At 39.6% G+C, this 17,500-nt stretch overlaps 1 protein-coding gene across 2 annotated transcripts in view; it reads left to right on the top strand.

Annotated features, from left to right (window-relative positions):
* LOC138042787 (leucine-rich repeat-containing protein 71-like) overlaps positions 1–6,672 on the top strand; it is a 21,296-nt gene extending 14,624 nt beyond the window's left edge. For both annotated transcript variants that reach the window (XM_068888791.1, XM_068888790.1), the window contains exons 12-17: positions 637–673; positions 2,447–2,541; positions 3,223–3,334; positions 4,485–4,597; positions 5,170–5,295; positions 6,442–6,672. In XM_068888791.1, the coding sequence (XP_068744892.1) occupies positions 637–673; positions 2,447–2,541; positions 3,223–3,334; positions 4,485–4,597; positions 5,170–5,295; positions 6,442–6,453 (495 nt within the window). In that variant the 3' untranslated portion in view covers positions 6,454–6,672. The remainder of the gene's footprint in view (positions 1–636; positions 674–2,446; positions 2,542–3,222; positions 3,335–4,484; positions 4,598–5,169; positions 5,296–6,441) is intronic.
* The last annotated feature ends 10,828 nt before the right edge of the window (positions 6,673–17,500 follow it).

Here is a 17,500-nt window from a genome sequence, read left to right on the forward strand (position 1 = left end):
CTCGTCCTAGCGAGGCTAGTGTAGAACAAAAGAATATTTTATTTGGCCGCCATTATGAAAGAGGTCAATAAGCTCTACAACCCAAAGCAAGAGTCATCAGATGCATGCTCAAATATAACAAAACCACTGACAACGATTGACCGCAGTCGCTCCTAGTTGTTAACTCTGTTAAATTGCATTTCACTCCATTTAACCTCAAGAAGCAGAGTGTTCAGCCAAAAGTGCAAAATCCCTCTTTTAAAAAGTTAAATTTAAGCGTACTTTTATAGAAGAATTTTCCATTTTCATTTCATTTCATTTTTGTAGATGGTTTTCAATCACTTGATGAGACGGCCTTGTTCGTGCACAAAACACTAGCAAATTATGGCTCATCTTTTGCATTATAATAGAGTCAAATTCCCAAGATACTTTTTTTCTCTATTGTCCTGTGCACCAACATTGCTGCTGTGACGTCAGGTGAAAACCATCTACAGTAGAATTTTTCGTAGAGCTAGATGGTGGCGATTTTTCCGTGTGTAAGGAAGGAATCACACCTTTAACTTGTCGTCTTAACTGCCCGGATGAATTTGGCATTTCGTACCTATTATCTCATCCGTGCGTTTTATCATGAGAGTGTTTTCTTGGCTGTTTTTGTAGGAAAACAAAAAGCAGGAAACGGAAAAGGCCAAAAAAGGTGAGTTCCACCGACATCACCATTAATCATCGTAATCGAAATCCTGGGAGAGGTTTTTTCAAAAGATATAGGTGATCCTCTCACTTATCTAGACAATTAATTGAAGCAATTGATCCCAAGTGAGTGGCTTCATAGCTTAGTTCATAGAGCATTGCACCGGCATCGGAGAGGTCATGGGTTCGAATCCCATTGAAGCCGCCTGGGAATTTTTCAGGTGTCTATATGAGCACATGACCATGAAGCGTGTAACTTGCAACTCTTTTCCTTGGAACAGAGCTGGGAATTTTATGCCCAAATATGGTCAAAAATGAGAGCGCGGGAAAATGCGCGAGCTACGTTACATCCAAATAAGGAAATTTTTAAACTAAAAAAACCCCAGCTCTGAACCAGAGTTAAAAGCTTGGAAAAAACTCTCCCACGGGCGTAGAGGGAGGCTGAGTTCGCTGATAAACAGTATTTAAGTCTAAACACCCATTTCAAATAGCGCTGATAAACAGTATTTAAGGACGTTCGCGCGAAAATTTTTCAACATTAATTTTTTTCTGAAACTTTTACCAATGTAAGATGATGAGTTAGTTATGTCAGAAATGTCAAAAAAATGGGGGTTCACCGACTTCGTTTTGGAGACAACATGCCCGGAAAAACACCCAAAATGTGACAAAATCGGGCTTCGTTAGCGAATAAGGCCAGTGTCTATAAACGCAAATATATTGCAATTAAATCTTTGAAGTGAAATCTTCTCTGCCAAAAATTGTTTAAGTGGACTTATTAAGTGAATTTAGTCAACTGGTGAGGTTCCTTAAAGATCAAGTTCGCATTTAGCGACCACAGTTTCACTCGCCTTGCAGCCGCAAGATGGCAAGATTTGATGTCCCGTGAGCAGAAATCTTGAAATTTTTTTAACTTCCCACATTGATTTTTTGTTCATTTTTGGATAACGTTGAGATAATTGTAAATAAAATCCGTTTCTGGAAAGAAAACTAGGGGTCACCGAACGTCCAAGACCGTTAAATCCAGGCAAAGCTATAGCAATGGCCTTTTGCCCTATCATTTCTCATTTTATTACTTAGCGCGCGCGCTCGTGTATGACGTGGCGTGTGCATTTGCGTGCGCAGTAAGGATGTGCAGAAACAATCGGCGCGAACGTCCTTAAGTCTAAGAACCCATTTTAAAACGGTTAGCTTTCAATTGGTTAATTGGTTAGCTTTCCATGGGTTCTTAGACTTAAACTCAGCCTCCCTCTACGCCCGTGGGAAAGTGCCACCCCTAAAAGCTTCAAGGTCATGACCTTCTGATATGAGACAATTGCTTAAATTGTCCAGATAAGTGCAAGGATCACTTCTATCTTTCGTCTACAACCCGCACTTCAAGTAGACATTTCTTTCAGAGGTTTTTTTTTCAGTCGATTCGTTGTTGTGATTTCCGTCGATATTGTTTTCGTCGGCAATAACATTTAGTCCAGGTGAGGTCGCCTTCTTCTGCAGACTACAGAGTGGATAACTAAACTTCAAGGCATTCATATCTTTTTTTAAAAATATGTAGAAAAGCTATTTGTTTTTGGAATGATCAAAAAAATGAAAGTCCGGTTTGAATTATCAGGGCGTAGTCTCAGTTTTGATAAGACTGTGCAATTGGATTTCGTAACATGAATTTGTTGTGCTTCGACTCAGAGTATTACGCGATTTTCAAAAAAAGGTCCACGTAGTATTATACGTCAGTAAGAGTGTGGGAATAACGTAAACTAAGAGCGATCATTTCTGTATTGTTTTGCAGTTGCTTCAACTGAAGCTGTCAGTAAAGGTCAGGGAAAGGGAAAGAAAACCAGTTCGATTAAAGGAGATAAAAAACAACAGCAACCGGAGCAAGAGGTAAAGATTATGTTGCTGTTGAAATCAGGTTTCCGGTTTAACTTCTACAAGATAGATGTCTCTTCCTATAGCAAACATTTTTTTTTATAATTGGAAGCCATGTTTCACGTGTTTCACGGTTTCCTTTCTCTCTCTGAAGACTGGAAATCAGAGACGATCCCGATCGTCTGTGGATAATTGGTCAGTCATAGGTCCACAAGAATTCATAACATCGACAATTTAATTTGATGGCTGCGTTCAAAATTGTGCTGAACTGGCAGAAAAACTCAGGAAGCTCTTGCCCTTACGCCTACTATGTGTCACAGGGTACCCATTAAATGTCTTCACAACACTGGTTGCTGACGTATCGGATAAAATCACGAATGGGCCAAGCAAGATCACCTTTTGTTGTTTCTTGTTCTTAAAAAGCTTCCACCTTATTTACATGTGGTGACCATGTGTGGCCCTGAATTTTGTAGTTGCACTTCTGTTTTCCTGACGTATCCGAGGTCTCTGCGATGATCGGTGATCATGAAAACTGAAATGTGTTCTTTTGGGGACATTGGCCACAGTTTTAGCCACCGTATTGCTTCTGTCCAGTCCCCCGCCCCGGGAAAACGTCTCGCACTCTCCGGCGAAATCTCTACATATTATATTTATGTTCCTTATATGACTTCTTTGTAATAATTTTTTCCTCTACAGCAACCAGAAGCTGTAGAATTTCCAAATCCGTTACTTGAAATTCCCCTCAAAGAAGAAAATGGCGAAATTATTATTCCTGGAAACAGAGCCCTTATCAACGTAAATTTGTCTAGTAAGTATCAGTTTTTCCCTTTGTTTGCTTGTTTTCATTTTACTTTATTTTTCCTCGAACATATTCAAGAGAAAATGAGGGGACAGAGAGGGAGGTTCAGGGCATTGGCCGGGATATGTCATGTCCACGAAAGTTATTTTTAGACGAGCGGAAGTCTTTGTTCTGGCGGAAGTCTGTCTTCCGAGACGTCCGCATGCAGTCTTGCCTCGCTCTCAGGTTCTTAGTGAAAAGAGAAAATGGCGGCGCACGTGGAAAGCTGATGAATATTTATATCATTCAAACATCAGACCGAGGTTGAGCTGCATGCCGTCGTCTCGGAAGACAGACTTCCGCCAGAACAAAGACTTCCGCTCGTCTAAAAATACTTTCGTGGGCATGGCATATCCCAAGAGCTGGACCGGGAGCCTCCCTCTCTGTCCCCTCATTTTCTCTCGCTTTAGTTCATTACATATCATTATCACGGAACCCTAAAGTACAGTAGGCTCGGCAAGCAAAATACAGCCATCTATTATTAACCGTAATAAGCTAACAATTAATCTTTATGCAAGGCTATAATTGAACGTACCTAGTCCGTCGTCAAACTATGTCCATCAACGTTACAAAGTTTATGAAGCTTTCAGTTGTTCCCAGGGCTCTGACAGGTGAAGTGCATGGCCCCATACTGAAGACCATAGCAATGTGGATGTTTTCCTGGTTCTAATGCATCTGAAAATTTAGTGGCCCTTTACATCACTAATAGGCAGTTAAAGATCTACGACAGCTACGTCGATGAAAACGTCGTTAAGTGTCGTATTATAGCTTACGCGATTATTTCATCTCGTTCACGTCCTATATTGTGGGCGAGGTATCCTAAAAATAAATGGGTACGAGCTTTGGCCAGTCTGAAGTAAGGAAACAGGAGTACCTTCAAAAACATCTCAGGGAAATCGCTATTTAAACTGCCCGATGTAGTAGTATATCGATCGTTAAAACTGAAAACATATTACTCCTTTGTTACCTTTGCTTATCCTTGCACGTCAAGCCAAAAGCTACAGTTGGAAAGTGAAGCACCGCGAATATTCTTTCTGTCTTATACAATGTCAGTTCTGCGTAAACAAGTGTAGTTCTAAAAACATCCAGTAAATTACAGTGTTTCTTTAATCGGTTACAGGGAATAAAGTAGGTGTCACAGGTGTGGAAGCTTTTCTCATCTCGATACAAAGGCAAGCAGAGGTGACGTCCTCCGCTGGTAAACCAACAGGACTCATGAGATTTTCATTAAGTGTAAGTCAAATATTAAGTTTATTTTTGGTTTATTTTTCAAAGCCAACCTATGTGCGAAGTATTCAGTCTTGTGAAAATTAACTTCTATTTGTATTAAAGGTGGAAGTGATCGTGGTCACACAAATTTGGAGCCCAACTCGCTTTGAATTGATTGTTTTATCTATTTCCGAAGTCGTTTCAATGACAGTATTAACCAATCAACCAATGTCATCTAAATTTGTAACGTCTTTAAAGGCAAAACTTAAGAGCGATTGATGTTTAACCCAGCGTAAAGGTTCTGTCAAGAGGCTCAGCTCCGTCTTAACTGTGCTAGAGGCAGGCCACTGCTTTTGCAGCTCGATTCATCCTTATGTCTTTTTTATAACATGCACATCTCTGCGTTGCCACGAAAACAAACAAATCCTGCTGTATATCGCTTAGATTAATGCGAAAAATAGCGAGCGTAAAACGGTGTGGAAGTTGGAGTTATTTTACTAGCTACAGAAAATACAAGTTAAAACTGAAGGTCCGAAATGGTTTACAAAATATCTTTTTGCTGAGAAAACAAACTGAAATCATACTCTTATTTGCAGAGGAATCTGTTTTCCCCTGAAAATCCATCTTACCAGCGGTTAATGGAACTCATGCAAACCCGGGATCCATTTTACAAACCACCACAGCCAAGCCCAGTGGATGAAACAACCGCTGGCTCAACGAAGGTTAGTCCAGTATACAAGAGTGACGCGTTCTGGCCTGGGTTTTTCGTAACATGGTTAGCGCTAACCTGGGGCTTCGAGCAACCGGCCCCAGCTTGCTAACGCAAAGAGTTGACAGAAAAGGGACCCTTTTTGGGTTCTCGTTTCTGTTTGGGGAAATGTAGGAGTGCTTTTACGTGATCGCAAACGATCGCTGCGGCAGAAGCTGGCACATAAAAAGGAAAGGAAAGGAACTTTATTTAAGTGTCTAGTCGTTCTAGCGCTGGAGCACCAATTGGAACACCAAAACGGCCACCATGAAGTTTTAAGAAACTAAGAATTCTCAAGTACTCAGCGTTGGAGAAGAGCCCAGTCGGGTCTTCCAGGACAAGTAGATTCCAAGCGACGTTTTCTTACCCACTGGGCAATCACCCACTCATTCATTTAACCCTTTCACCCCTAAGATGTGAATTTTCCTCACTGATTGCTATACATTACTTTTTATGGCAATTGTGCGAATTTGATGATATATCTAGACAAAAAATCCCTGGTCATAAATTCTTTATTTTCGTCAACAGTCTGCGTAGCAATGTATTAAGCTTGCGAGGAGAAAATGCATGTCAATCACTCTTGGAAGTCAAAGGGTTAAGAAACTTAAAAATGTAAAAACGCAAAATATGCACAATGGTTTTCTATTTTCTATTTTTAGCGATCTTCAGATTGGATTACGAGGACGACTACGAGTGCGAGTTCTCAGTGCTTAGCATGCGAATTTCGAAAATTCTCTTTCTTTAAACCTAATGCGCGTGCTCAGTACAGAAAACTCGTACTCGTAGTCGTTCTCGTACTCCAATCTGAAGGTCGCTATTAATAAACTGGCAAGTAGGTCATCAAGTTCGCTTGGCCAATGGGAAAATTGGGATTTTACATCGTTGCTGGGCCGGAATTACCGATACACTTTCAAGCTATTAACGGTCCATAGACTGATCAAGTACCCCTAACGCCAGCCAAGTAACGCCTCTCCCTTTCTCTTCCCTGATTACGTCGGATTTGGAATAAGCCCTTTTGGCAACCCTACATTCTCCCCTCTTATGTCCTTTAAGGATTACACCTAATAAAATAAACGCATTATTGTAATATAAATCAAAATTGGCGCTTATCGCATCGCAGGAAGAGGCTTGATTGTCACTGCGGGAAAACTGAATGTTCATGGAAACAGTGCGGTGGGACGTGAATGACTTGAAGAACTGTTCAGCGCTGAAAAAAGGAGTCTTAACGCTCGGAGCACCATTTGGATCTCAAATCGATTTTTGCCTTGTCTTGGCGAACTTTAGGATATTTGTGTCGTTGTACTGTACAGAATCTGTATTTTATTGTAAATAAAACATACTTTTTGAGGCCTGCCTTTGTAAAATATTTGAGGCATTTCGTTTTAGTTCTCATTGACCCAGCAATCACTTCATTTCATTCCTTTTTGAATCAGTTAAAAAAATGAGCCATTTTCCGAGTACATGTCTGCCTCCTCTTCAAAGCGAGTCTAAGTGCGAAGTTTTTCATTATATGTAAAGTAGAACTAATTACCATCACAAAAACTTTGCACTTGGACTCGCTTTCAAGAGGAGGCAGGCATGAGCTCGGAAATGGCATATTCACTTCAATTTTCTCTAGAATTAAGGTCCGCGTCACATCTTTTTTTTTCGGATGAAAATTTATTTTCACTCTTATGAAAAGAAAAAGTTGGTACAATCACAGAATGTCATACCTGGACTATATTGTAATATTCTTACGCCGGCTTTTAAATTACCTATTGCAATTTGTGATTACGTTTAATGTTTTTTTTTACTTTTTGCACCTACCAAATTTATTTTAATAATCCGGAATAGTCCCAAAAGAACGCGCCCTACGTCTGAAGCCATTGATGATAATTTCCAATCAGGGCCCGGTTGTTCAAAAGCCGATAAACGCTAATCCCAGATTAAAAATTAATCAGGGAGTTTATTTCTCTACTCCCAAATGCTGATATTCGGCAAAACTTTACATTAGAGAAAGTCAATCTTGAAAAGCAAAAATAAGCAAAAGAAACTTTCACCAAAAGTTGAAAACATGATACAAAAGTTTACGCTAATCCTAGATTAAGTTAAAGGGGCTATGTCACGCAAAATGATGTAATTTTATGACACCCTTAATGCCCTAAAAGTAGGATGAAACATTGCAATAACCACCTAAAACTGTTGAACAACATAAAAGAAGTACAGCAAAAGGAAAGAGACGCAAGGATGGACACAAATGGACAAGATTGAAAAGGATTGCATTTGGGTAATCTTGAAAAAGGTGGACCCTACGTTTTTCATGTTTATGGCAAATCACCTGGATAAATGTAGTTTTTTTCTCAGAATCATCTTGTTTGTGATGTAACGATAACTTCGTCAGAAAAGGAATTCCACATTACCATTTCCAAGTTTTAAACTCGGGATCCTGACATACCTTAACCGTCTTTCGAACAATTCACAGGGCCCAGACCTCATTGGCCCTTTGGCTTTGCCACTTATGATATACGGTAATGGCACTACTGAATACAAACCATCATGTAAGTGTCTTGGAATAACTATTGATAACAAGCTATCCTAGCAAGAGCATGTTGAGAATTTCTGCGATTCTTTCAGCAAGAAAGTGGCAGTTCTAAAACGGATACAGTTCTTACGGAAGTCACCTTACAAACTAACTACTATAAAACAATGATTATACCATATCAAAACTGTTCTTTGCGCTGTTTATTTGACAAAGTTTGGCCATGCACGATGAGAAAATTTGATGAATTTGTTGCTCATAGGTTAAGTTGTTATCTAAAATTATTCCGAGATTCTTGGCGCTGGAAACAGGTGTGATCTCTTTCCCCAAGAAAGAGATCACAATTTCATTAGGAAGCCTGCGCAGTAGATGTTGTGTACCGACCATTAGGAACTTGGTCTTTTCAACGACGATAGGAAAACTGTAACAGGTACTAATGGCTCAAATAGAAAGTCAACACTCAGCCTTGAGCGAAACAGCTGCAGGCGATCGACAGTAGAAATTCTTTCGTATACCTCCGATTTTGGGAAACCGGCAAACGAAGAGAACACAAAAAGTGACAATAACCATGACATGTGGATGACGTAGAATGAACATGTGGCCACAAAATATTCTGTTTTATTTTCTATTTACAGAAACTAGCCGATGATAATTAACAATTGTTCAAATCAAGGTGAATAGTGGCAGAATCATAGCGAGGTAAATATTCGAGCGGCAAGGTAAATATTCTGTCACTATTCACCAAGATTGAAAAGAATAATTGTTTTAGTATATACTCACGAAGTGATCACAACAACATTTGCAGAAGAAACCATCCAAAGTCGATTTAATTGACATCTCAATTCATGTGTGGAAAACTACCCTGCGAGAAGAGTCTCTTTCGATCTTCCTAGATAAGTCGGGAAGAGGAAAGTAGACTCTGCTCGCCGCTTCCACATTTTGTATTGAGAGCATGCGTTAAAAATTGAAAATTTATGTATCCGGTGTCAGTCACGCGTGACCAGTAGCCACAAAACGAAGAAGAAGAAGTCGGAATATTTTCGAACAACTCCGGCAAACACACGACAATCACGGAATCATTTCATTGGAAACTCAAGATAGTCCATATATCTTAAAAATGCCATTTTATTTTTTTACTGAAAAATTTATAGGTTTCTGTCAGGCTAGTTTCTGTAACCGACACATATAGGAAAAACTCATGGGAATTCTAACAGTTAAAATTACCACACTGATGTACATTTCAAAATAATTATGAAGAGTGGCGACTGATCAGGCGAAAAAATAAAAAAAAACAGGTTTGACAAGTCGAAACTGGACTGACTCATCCAATTCTTTGGATGAGCGGCAAATCAAATAATGTGGAGGCGGCGAGCAGAGTCTACTTTCCTCTTCCCGACTTATCTAGGAAGATCGAAAGAGACTCTGCTCGCAGGGTAGTGGAAAACGTGCAAGCGGCACAAAGCATGCGCGAAAGTGTTTACAGAAGCTTCAAACATGGCAAATCTAAATAACCTTCGTTAAAATCCTCGTCACAGACAGCTAAATGGCCATTTAACACCGTTTAAATCAGGACGCTAAATCGAAAGTCTGCTTGTTAAAACACTTTCACCATTCGATCAAAGTTTTTGAGGTTCATTTGAAATGGAAATTGAAAGTGCAGTTGGTAAAGGATCCACATGAAATGGCAGCTGCGCTGTAATTGAGGTGAGCGTTAGTTTGTTGTAAAATGACCCGTCTTGTTTCCTTGCAGCCGTTTAAAACGTTCTTAGACATTTTTTTTAATTCCTCGATTTCAGGAACAAATTTGTTTTGGTGGGCGACCAGCCCTACAAGAGAGAATTACTCCGAGTGAAACAAACACTAGTTGGCAAAAGTATGAACTCTTCTCTTACCCTTGAAAACTTTCAGGCCAAATTTTGTGGCTTTCTTTGTCTTCTGTAGCACAGCATCATTTTGTATTCTCAATATTTCCGATTCATAAATGCTGGCGAGTTTACGCCGGCCATTTTGTTTGTTTGGATCAAGCATTATTCACTCTGCAGTGAGTGAATAATGCTCAATTACTCCGAGATAGATACACCAAGATCACTAAGTGAGTATATACATGTACTAACAAACGTTACAATTTGTGGATACGAGGAAAAACGAACGGTCCCCATTTCATAACGTGGTCTGCCCTATCGGGGGCATCTCACGTAATTATAATTTCAGGAAGTCAATTCGGCCAAGATCTGAGATTGGCAGATCAGCTTTTTAAAGCAAGGAGCAGCTTGATGCTAGAACCTTCTCCCTGATTTATTCAAAGATTCTCTTTGTCTAGATTATTTTAAGAGGATACTCAGAGAAAGCTAACGCTTCCTAAATATAAATTTCGCCAAATCCTCTTGTAGTGTTTCTTTTAAGTCACTGGAAACAAATTCAGCGACTGGGAACTGACAACCAAATCAAGTGAAACATAAGAATAACTACTTAGAACATTGAAGGAATTAAGGTTTTAATAAAACAGCAAATAAAAAAGGAGGCAGGGATGGTCAAAATTGAAGAATATTAAAATGCATTGCAATCAGGGTTCTGTTCGGCCTAACAGTTTTTCAAAGTTTGTCTGTGTTGTTGGTAACTTCAATTATGTATGCTCTACAGACATTTTTTCGCCAGGAAACTTTGCTTTGGTAAAGAACTTTACTCACCCACTTTACATTGCGCGCCCACATTACTTCAGTCGCCATTTTCAGAGCCCCCGAAACTCTGAATTCTATGACTGTGTGAAGTAATCTGTTTCCATCGGACATCAAATGGTTCTATATTTTGTTTTCCATGTTTATTAGAATTTGACTTTCTAATATTATTTATGTATAACTTGCTCTTCGCAACATGTAATCGAGTGGAAACGTTATCTGCTCTTGGAATACCGAAATTGGGAATTCCTCGATTAACGGCTGGAACGATCAGAATTAATTGACGTATTATCATTTCTGGAAAAGGAAAAAATAGCCTCTTGGACTACATTGTAAGGAACCACGAACGGCAAATCTACCGTTGAATCGATAATTCTGTTTAAATATTTCTGTGCGTGTCTTCCACTCAGGCTGCCGGCACTGAACAAAGAGTCAAGGCAAGTCTTCGGCAAACATTTGAATACTGATCTCCATCACAATCAGTAAAAAGCCTTTATCCATTGGTGATCATTTCATTTTCTCGCTGATAATGAAACTGCGTTTTGTGGAAGCAAACTTGTGTGTGACATTTTTACTGGTTTGCCTATGGGCAAACCCAGTCGAGGTCTACGTTTAGTTTGTTTGTTTTCTTTTTTTTTTTTTTTTTTTTTTCCGTGTCGGTAAAAGTCTTGCCTGTCACTCCCCTGGTAAGTAGTGTCTTTGTGTATAGAGCCTTCTGCGCGTATTTTCTTAGGATCGAGAGGGTAGTGGAACTGCGTAGATTTCTCTTGTGGACACAGAGAATCATTAACTTAGCCTGCAATGGCGTCGAAAGTCATGCAACGCGAATGGCGTTTTAGTGGATCCTTAAACAAAATATACCCTTATGGAGCTCAATAATGGAAAGTCAGTTGGATAAACTAGGCATGAATCTCAAAAGCGACGAGTACTGGACTTCGACAACAATCTATCGCCCGTCGAGACGAAATCAAAGTGAGCTGTATTTACCTGAAGTACATGGTAATTTGACACAATTGAGTTTCTTGTCTTCACGCACGCAATGAAATAGGAAGAGGTTTTCGCCTCTAAGAGCAAATATGTTGTTTGTTTCAATAAAATTTTCGCTGGAAAAGGATTCTGTGGTATTTTCTGCCTTTGTGAATTATAATATCATGTTGTGTATTGAATTTGCGAGCTTAAGGGCCCACTGACGTATTTTTTGGGGTGCGTTGCTAAGGATGTAATGGTTAAGTAATTCGAGAGAATTTGGCATTATTTTGGTCAGTTTTCAACTTTTGTAAGCCAATGACCCTAAATATGACGTCATCGTACCACGCCGATGTTCACCTGACCAATAAAAGAAAACTCTAAATTTGTCTCCGTGCTACGCAATTTGGGTATTTAATCAATGGTTTGATAATTTGTATTCGTTTTTGCATCCAGCCAAGCATGGTTTTCTTTTTATTTTGAAAAATGTTCTTTTTAAAGACATAAACGATACTGAAATACCCATAACTTTTTCAAAAAAGATGATTTTAAAAAATCAATGCTTAGCTATATTCTGTATTTGGGGGTGAAACGTGCCATGTAAAAAAATAATAATTCAATTTAAAACCGCCGGAAATTTAGCTTTTTTCGCAATCCGGAAGTCAGTTCGTTTACGCATGCGCAGTTGATCTGAGAACGAGCGTGAGAACCTTCGATGGAAACAACAGTTTGTGCGGTGACATTTGCTTGTGAGTGGGTTTTCTTGTCAGCTCATGATATGATGACGTCAGTTACCGGAAGTAACATTTCATTTTTATAGCAACGCGCGAAAAATCCGTCTGTGGGCCCTTAAGGTTGAAATGTGATATGGGAGAAGTTTTTTAGTATTGCTCTGTAAGCAGGAAGGGTTCACAGGCCTGTTGGAAGCGTGCTTGAGTTTCAACAAAATGAGCCCCAAAATCAGTGAAAACTTGTGACGCAGATGAATAATAAAGTAGCTGCTATTTCCAAAATGATGGAATTACCTGGTGATAAATAACGTCGTACGTGTCTTGGAGAGTAAATTTTGACTTTGCATAAACAAGAGTTGGGCGATTGTGATCTTTGTTTTGACTTCGCTCATTTCATTGTCAAACTTTATAACACTTGACAGAAAAAGAAACTTACAAAAACCCGGTATCTTGCCATCATTTGACACAGATGCTTCACTGTTTGGCGAGTACACATGCCGCGGTAACTTAATCACGGCGCCCGCTGAATTCCGGCCATGTCACTTTCGATTTTGCAATTTACTTGAACGTAGCAAAAATCTCCTAAAATGTTTGTCGCTGATCGTAACTTTTTATATTCTATATTCACGGTTCAAAATTAATGTTGTTTTCATGTCGTAAATATTTTATTCTCGATCGACCGTCCGGGAAACTTCCTTCTGCTCTTTCTGAAAACTGTGTATCAATAGTTATTTGCTTTTTCATCAATATTTCTTTTGCATAAAGCAAGCTAACAAAATCTGTACCTTGCTGAGTTCGCATTTGTTAGCGTTAATAGTATTTTCGGTCAGATGTTTCTGTTTTTTATGAGGGGTTTATTGTTTTGGTCTCCCATCCTAACACTAACCCCGCGAAACAGGGCTTGACTTCAGTGAAGTTTAGTTTTAAAAAGCTGTCAGATGCTCAGAGGGCACACTTGTGGTGCAAAGAAGTTGTGAGGGAACTTGAAGATTATCAACATGTCAGCCCAGAAGCCAATGTTTCTCGCTTCTGTTTTATTTGTTATTCTTCAGAGACTGGAATGCTGTATTTCAATACCACACAATTCAGTGCCTTCTGATTTTCTGTAGCACGTACCACAGGCAACCCAGTGTATGCTTCACGGAAGCATCTCGTTTAAAGGAAGAAGAAATTGTTGTTGGATTCAACATCCGTTTGAAGAATAGGTAAACTTGAAAAAGAAGAAATTCTAGGAAAGTAGAGTAAGAGCATTTCATCTAATGCTACAACTGTGTATTGCGCGCGCCACACTGAAACTGTCTGTAGTTTTTACTTTACACTCGTTTATCGCTAACCGCTTGCATTAAGCTTATTTATCAAGTATCGCGCTAGCAGGTACTTGGTAAATACTTGTTATAAAAAACGATTTCGAAAAACATTTAAGTAGGAAAATTAACGAGAGCAAAGTAACATGACGTTTCGACGACTTCATGTCATCATTGTCGAATGAACAAGTTAAAAAATTAACGGCAAGGCATATTTATAGTACTTGGGATGTGAGAAAATTAAATTAGCAAACGTTACATGAAAACATTCATGTCAAACAAAAAAGAAAAAAAAAATATATATATATATATATATATTTATGTAAAAAGTTTCGCGCGAATGGAATCTGCTTGCGTATTCAGTTTCGGTCTTTTTTTTTTAATCAAGAACATCTCAAATATCAAACAATCGAGTTTGCCACGGCATTTCTTGAGGACTTGAAAGTTTTAAATTAAATTGTCAAGTGTTAAGGCATGCTCTCGACCCTGAAATGTTTTCCTATCACGGAATGTTTATGTTCTTCTAAGCGTTGATGGAGATGGCGGCAAGTGCACAAATCACATGCGAATTCATATACTACACTTCGCTGGTTTATCAGGGGAGGCTTTTCTTCCGTAACTCTCAGATGATCAGCGATCTTTTTGCTTATGAACATGCACTGGCTGCAGTTGCTGAATAATTTTCGTTCCGAGGTCGCCAAGTTGTCTGCGAACAACGTCAGCCGATTTGTGATCTTGGCAGGGCTGTCAGATGGTGTTTGAACTGAGTCTGTAGGATGCTGGAGGCGATTGATAGCTGAGTTGATGAGCTTCTCGGGATATTTCTCGGGATATTTCAATTTAAAAAAAAAACCGAAACTGAATACGCAAGCGGATTCCATTCGCGCGAAACTTCTTACATGAATGTGTATATATTTTTTCTTTTTTTCTTTTTTGTTTAACATGAATGCTTTCATGTAACGTTTGCTAATTTAATTTTCTCACATCCCAAGTACTATAAATATGCCTTGCCGTTAATTTTTTAACTTGTTCTTTCGACAATGATGACATGAAGTCGTCGAAACGTCATGTTACTTTGCTCTGGTTAATTTTCCTACTTAAATACTTGTTGTTTCCATTGCGAACTGCTTGGATAAAATAAATATTGGTTGCTTGCTTATTAAGGTTCAGTTAAAAGTTTAAACAACTGAGTATCACGCGTAGAAACTGTATTTCTCTCTTGAATTCACTGAACAGGTAGCTCCACGCTTCATAGAAAAGCGCTCGAAATGAAGGTATTCTGCTAGTTTTCTGATCGAAATCCATTTAATTTCACAGGATAATCCTCCTCGAGGATCTTCGAAGTGATTTTCACTGCCCTGACAAACTTGTTTTAATTTTTTTCTCGAGTGCAAAAATAACTTAACGATACTTGCCCATATATGGAAGTAGACGCTCCAAATTCCCAGACAACAACAACAAAGGCGCGCAAAGTAAAGCGGGTGAGTACGGATTCTTTAATTAAAAAGTAATTTCTGAGTTGTATAGCCAGAAGAGGCGAGTAAATGGTAAAGCGACACAAAATGAACTGCAATGCCATGACACAGCTCCTTCAAAGGGGAACTAAAGGCAAAAAAATAAGCATTTTTTATTTACACTTTAGACCATGCGCATGAAAATCCGAATTTGGGCCATCAGCATTGCGGCTCAGAACGGAGCAGTCAGCGGTCATTTTTGCAGCTTATGATGTATAATATGGGGAAGATATGCGAGAAAGCCCCATATAGAAGCGGTGTTCAGACTCGTGAATATTAAAGCAACGAAGAAAATATCCACAGCAGCACTTGTGCTTACCTTGTATCTCTTGATTACGAAATCTCTGTTCCCCATATCATACGTCACACCAGGCTTTTTTTTTGAGCCCGCACTGAAAAGGCCGAAAAAGCGGTAAAAGCCCAACTTCGAACGTAATTTTCTCGCAAAAAAGCAGGAAACGAGAAGAAATAACTCCACAAAATTAACTTTACTTATGTTAGGCTTTCCAAAAAAAAAGGTTGGAAAAATTGCTGATTTGGGGATTTAGTTCTCCTTTAAGTATATTTAGATATTTGACTATTGATGAAAATTCTTACCTTTTATAACTTTAGCTTTTATTTAATTTTTATCCATAGAATATTCTTTGTAAATTACGCACATTAGCTTAGTTGGTGCAGGTCCACATTTGGACCTTTGTCTTGCCTTTTCTTTGTAACCCACTTTTTAAATTAAAAAAAGGAGCCAGTTTAGCTCGGAACCAATCCTTTTAGTGGCTTTACTCGAGTGCCCCGCCCCATTTTGACAAACAAATCTGGGACAGATGTCTCGCAGTTAGTTGAGAAAGTTAAAAGCAGTTGCAAAGAAGTCCGAAACAATCCAGGCTTGAACGGGAGCGCTGATCTTTCCAACTTTCATTTTATACTTTCATTTCATTCTATTCCGCAGTCTAAATGTACGCAACCTCATATATTCTAAAAAAAAAAATCAGTTTTAATTTTGATGACGATTATGATGAGCAGCTAGCCGAGAGAAAACATTAGGAAATGTGGGAGAAACAATTGTGAGACGTATGCGAAGGATCAGGGATAGAGAAACACAGGGAGCAGACGGTGATTTTACAGAACCGGAAGATTTAAGCAACGAAGCGCGACCAACTTTAGAGACGGATTTGCATACTACAACAGCAAGCCAAACCCCAGGCCAGAGGACCATACTGTTACGCACATCGAAGGCGACACGGGCTTGCGACACCACTGAATTAAGCGAAGAAGGGCGTGAGTTATTGCAATTAGCGGCTCTAATTCTCGCATCCGTGGATCAGCCCCCAGGAGACTTTAGTAATCGTTGCTATGATACGAGAACAAAGGAGCGTCCAACAAAAGAGGATATTACTGATGTAGCAGAGGCGACTGCCTTTTGGAGAATGTTATGGCAGACGGAAGGGACTGGAAGTGTGTTATCAGCCTGGCTCCACAAAGTTAGGGACGCATTACGGGAGAAACTATCCGAGTCCCCGGAGGCGAGCCCTGTGTCAAACAAGTCGAGAGAACAATTTTGAAGAAACGCAATTGGATCACGCCAGGCTCTAATCGCATTGCCAACGTCTGGTGGAAAAGAGTGAATTGTCTCCATAGTGGAATCACTAAGTCTTTTCAGGCTATAGCTCTAGAAGATCAAGACATTCCCCTCTGGTTCACTGGCGGGAAGACTTCGCTTATACCAAAGCTGGGCGACTTCTCAAGTGAAAACCATAGGCCAATAACGTGCCTTAATTACCATCTATAAGTGGTTTACGTCGTCCCTCTTGAAACCGATTAATGATCATTGAAATGAATACGATCTGATGGAAGGAGAGCAACGAGGCGCGAAGGAACAGTGTAGTGGCACCATTGACAATCTGCTCATTGATCGCATGGTGTGCCAAGATTGCCAGAGAGTTCGAAGGAATTTAAGCATGGCATGGATAGATGGAGATCCTGGAGATCGACGAAACTACTGATCAAGAAATTGCAGACATTTATCAACAAGTGCTTAAGGAAGTTCCTGAATATCCGTTGGTCAGAGGTCATTTCAAACGAAGAACTATGGGGAAGGACAGATCAGAGTCGTATAGAAGAAAGCACCACGAGAAAAAAGTGGAAATGGATCGGGCATACGCTAAGAAAGCCTGAGAATAACGTCACCCGTTCCGCCCTCGAGTGGAACCCTGAGGGGTTTAGAAGAAGAGGCCGCCCAAGGCAATCCGGGAGGCGGTGTGTGCAAGATGAGCTCACCAAGAAGAATATCACTTGGTTAGAGGAAAAGAGAACTGCCAAAAGTAGAGTCAGGTGGGAGTCCATGGTTGACGCCCTATGCTCCCCATTAGGAGCGAAGATGGCCTAATGTAATGGATAAGGAAGGATTACATTTTTGAAAACGTTGGCCGTGCAGCACTTATATTTGAACAGACTTGAGGGGAAAGTGCGGTCTA

Source organism: Montipora capricornis, chromosome 3 (assembly GCF_036669925.1).
Source record: "Montipora capricornis isolate CH-2021 chromosome 3, ASM3666992v2, whole genome shotgun sequence".
Classification (NCBI taxonomy): Eukaryota; Metazoa; Cnidaria; class Anthozoa; order Scleractinia; family Acroporidae; genus Montipora; species Montipora capricornis.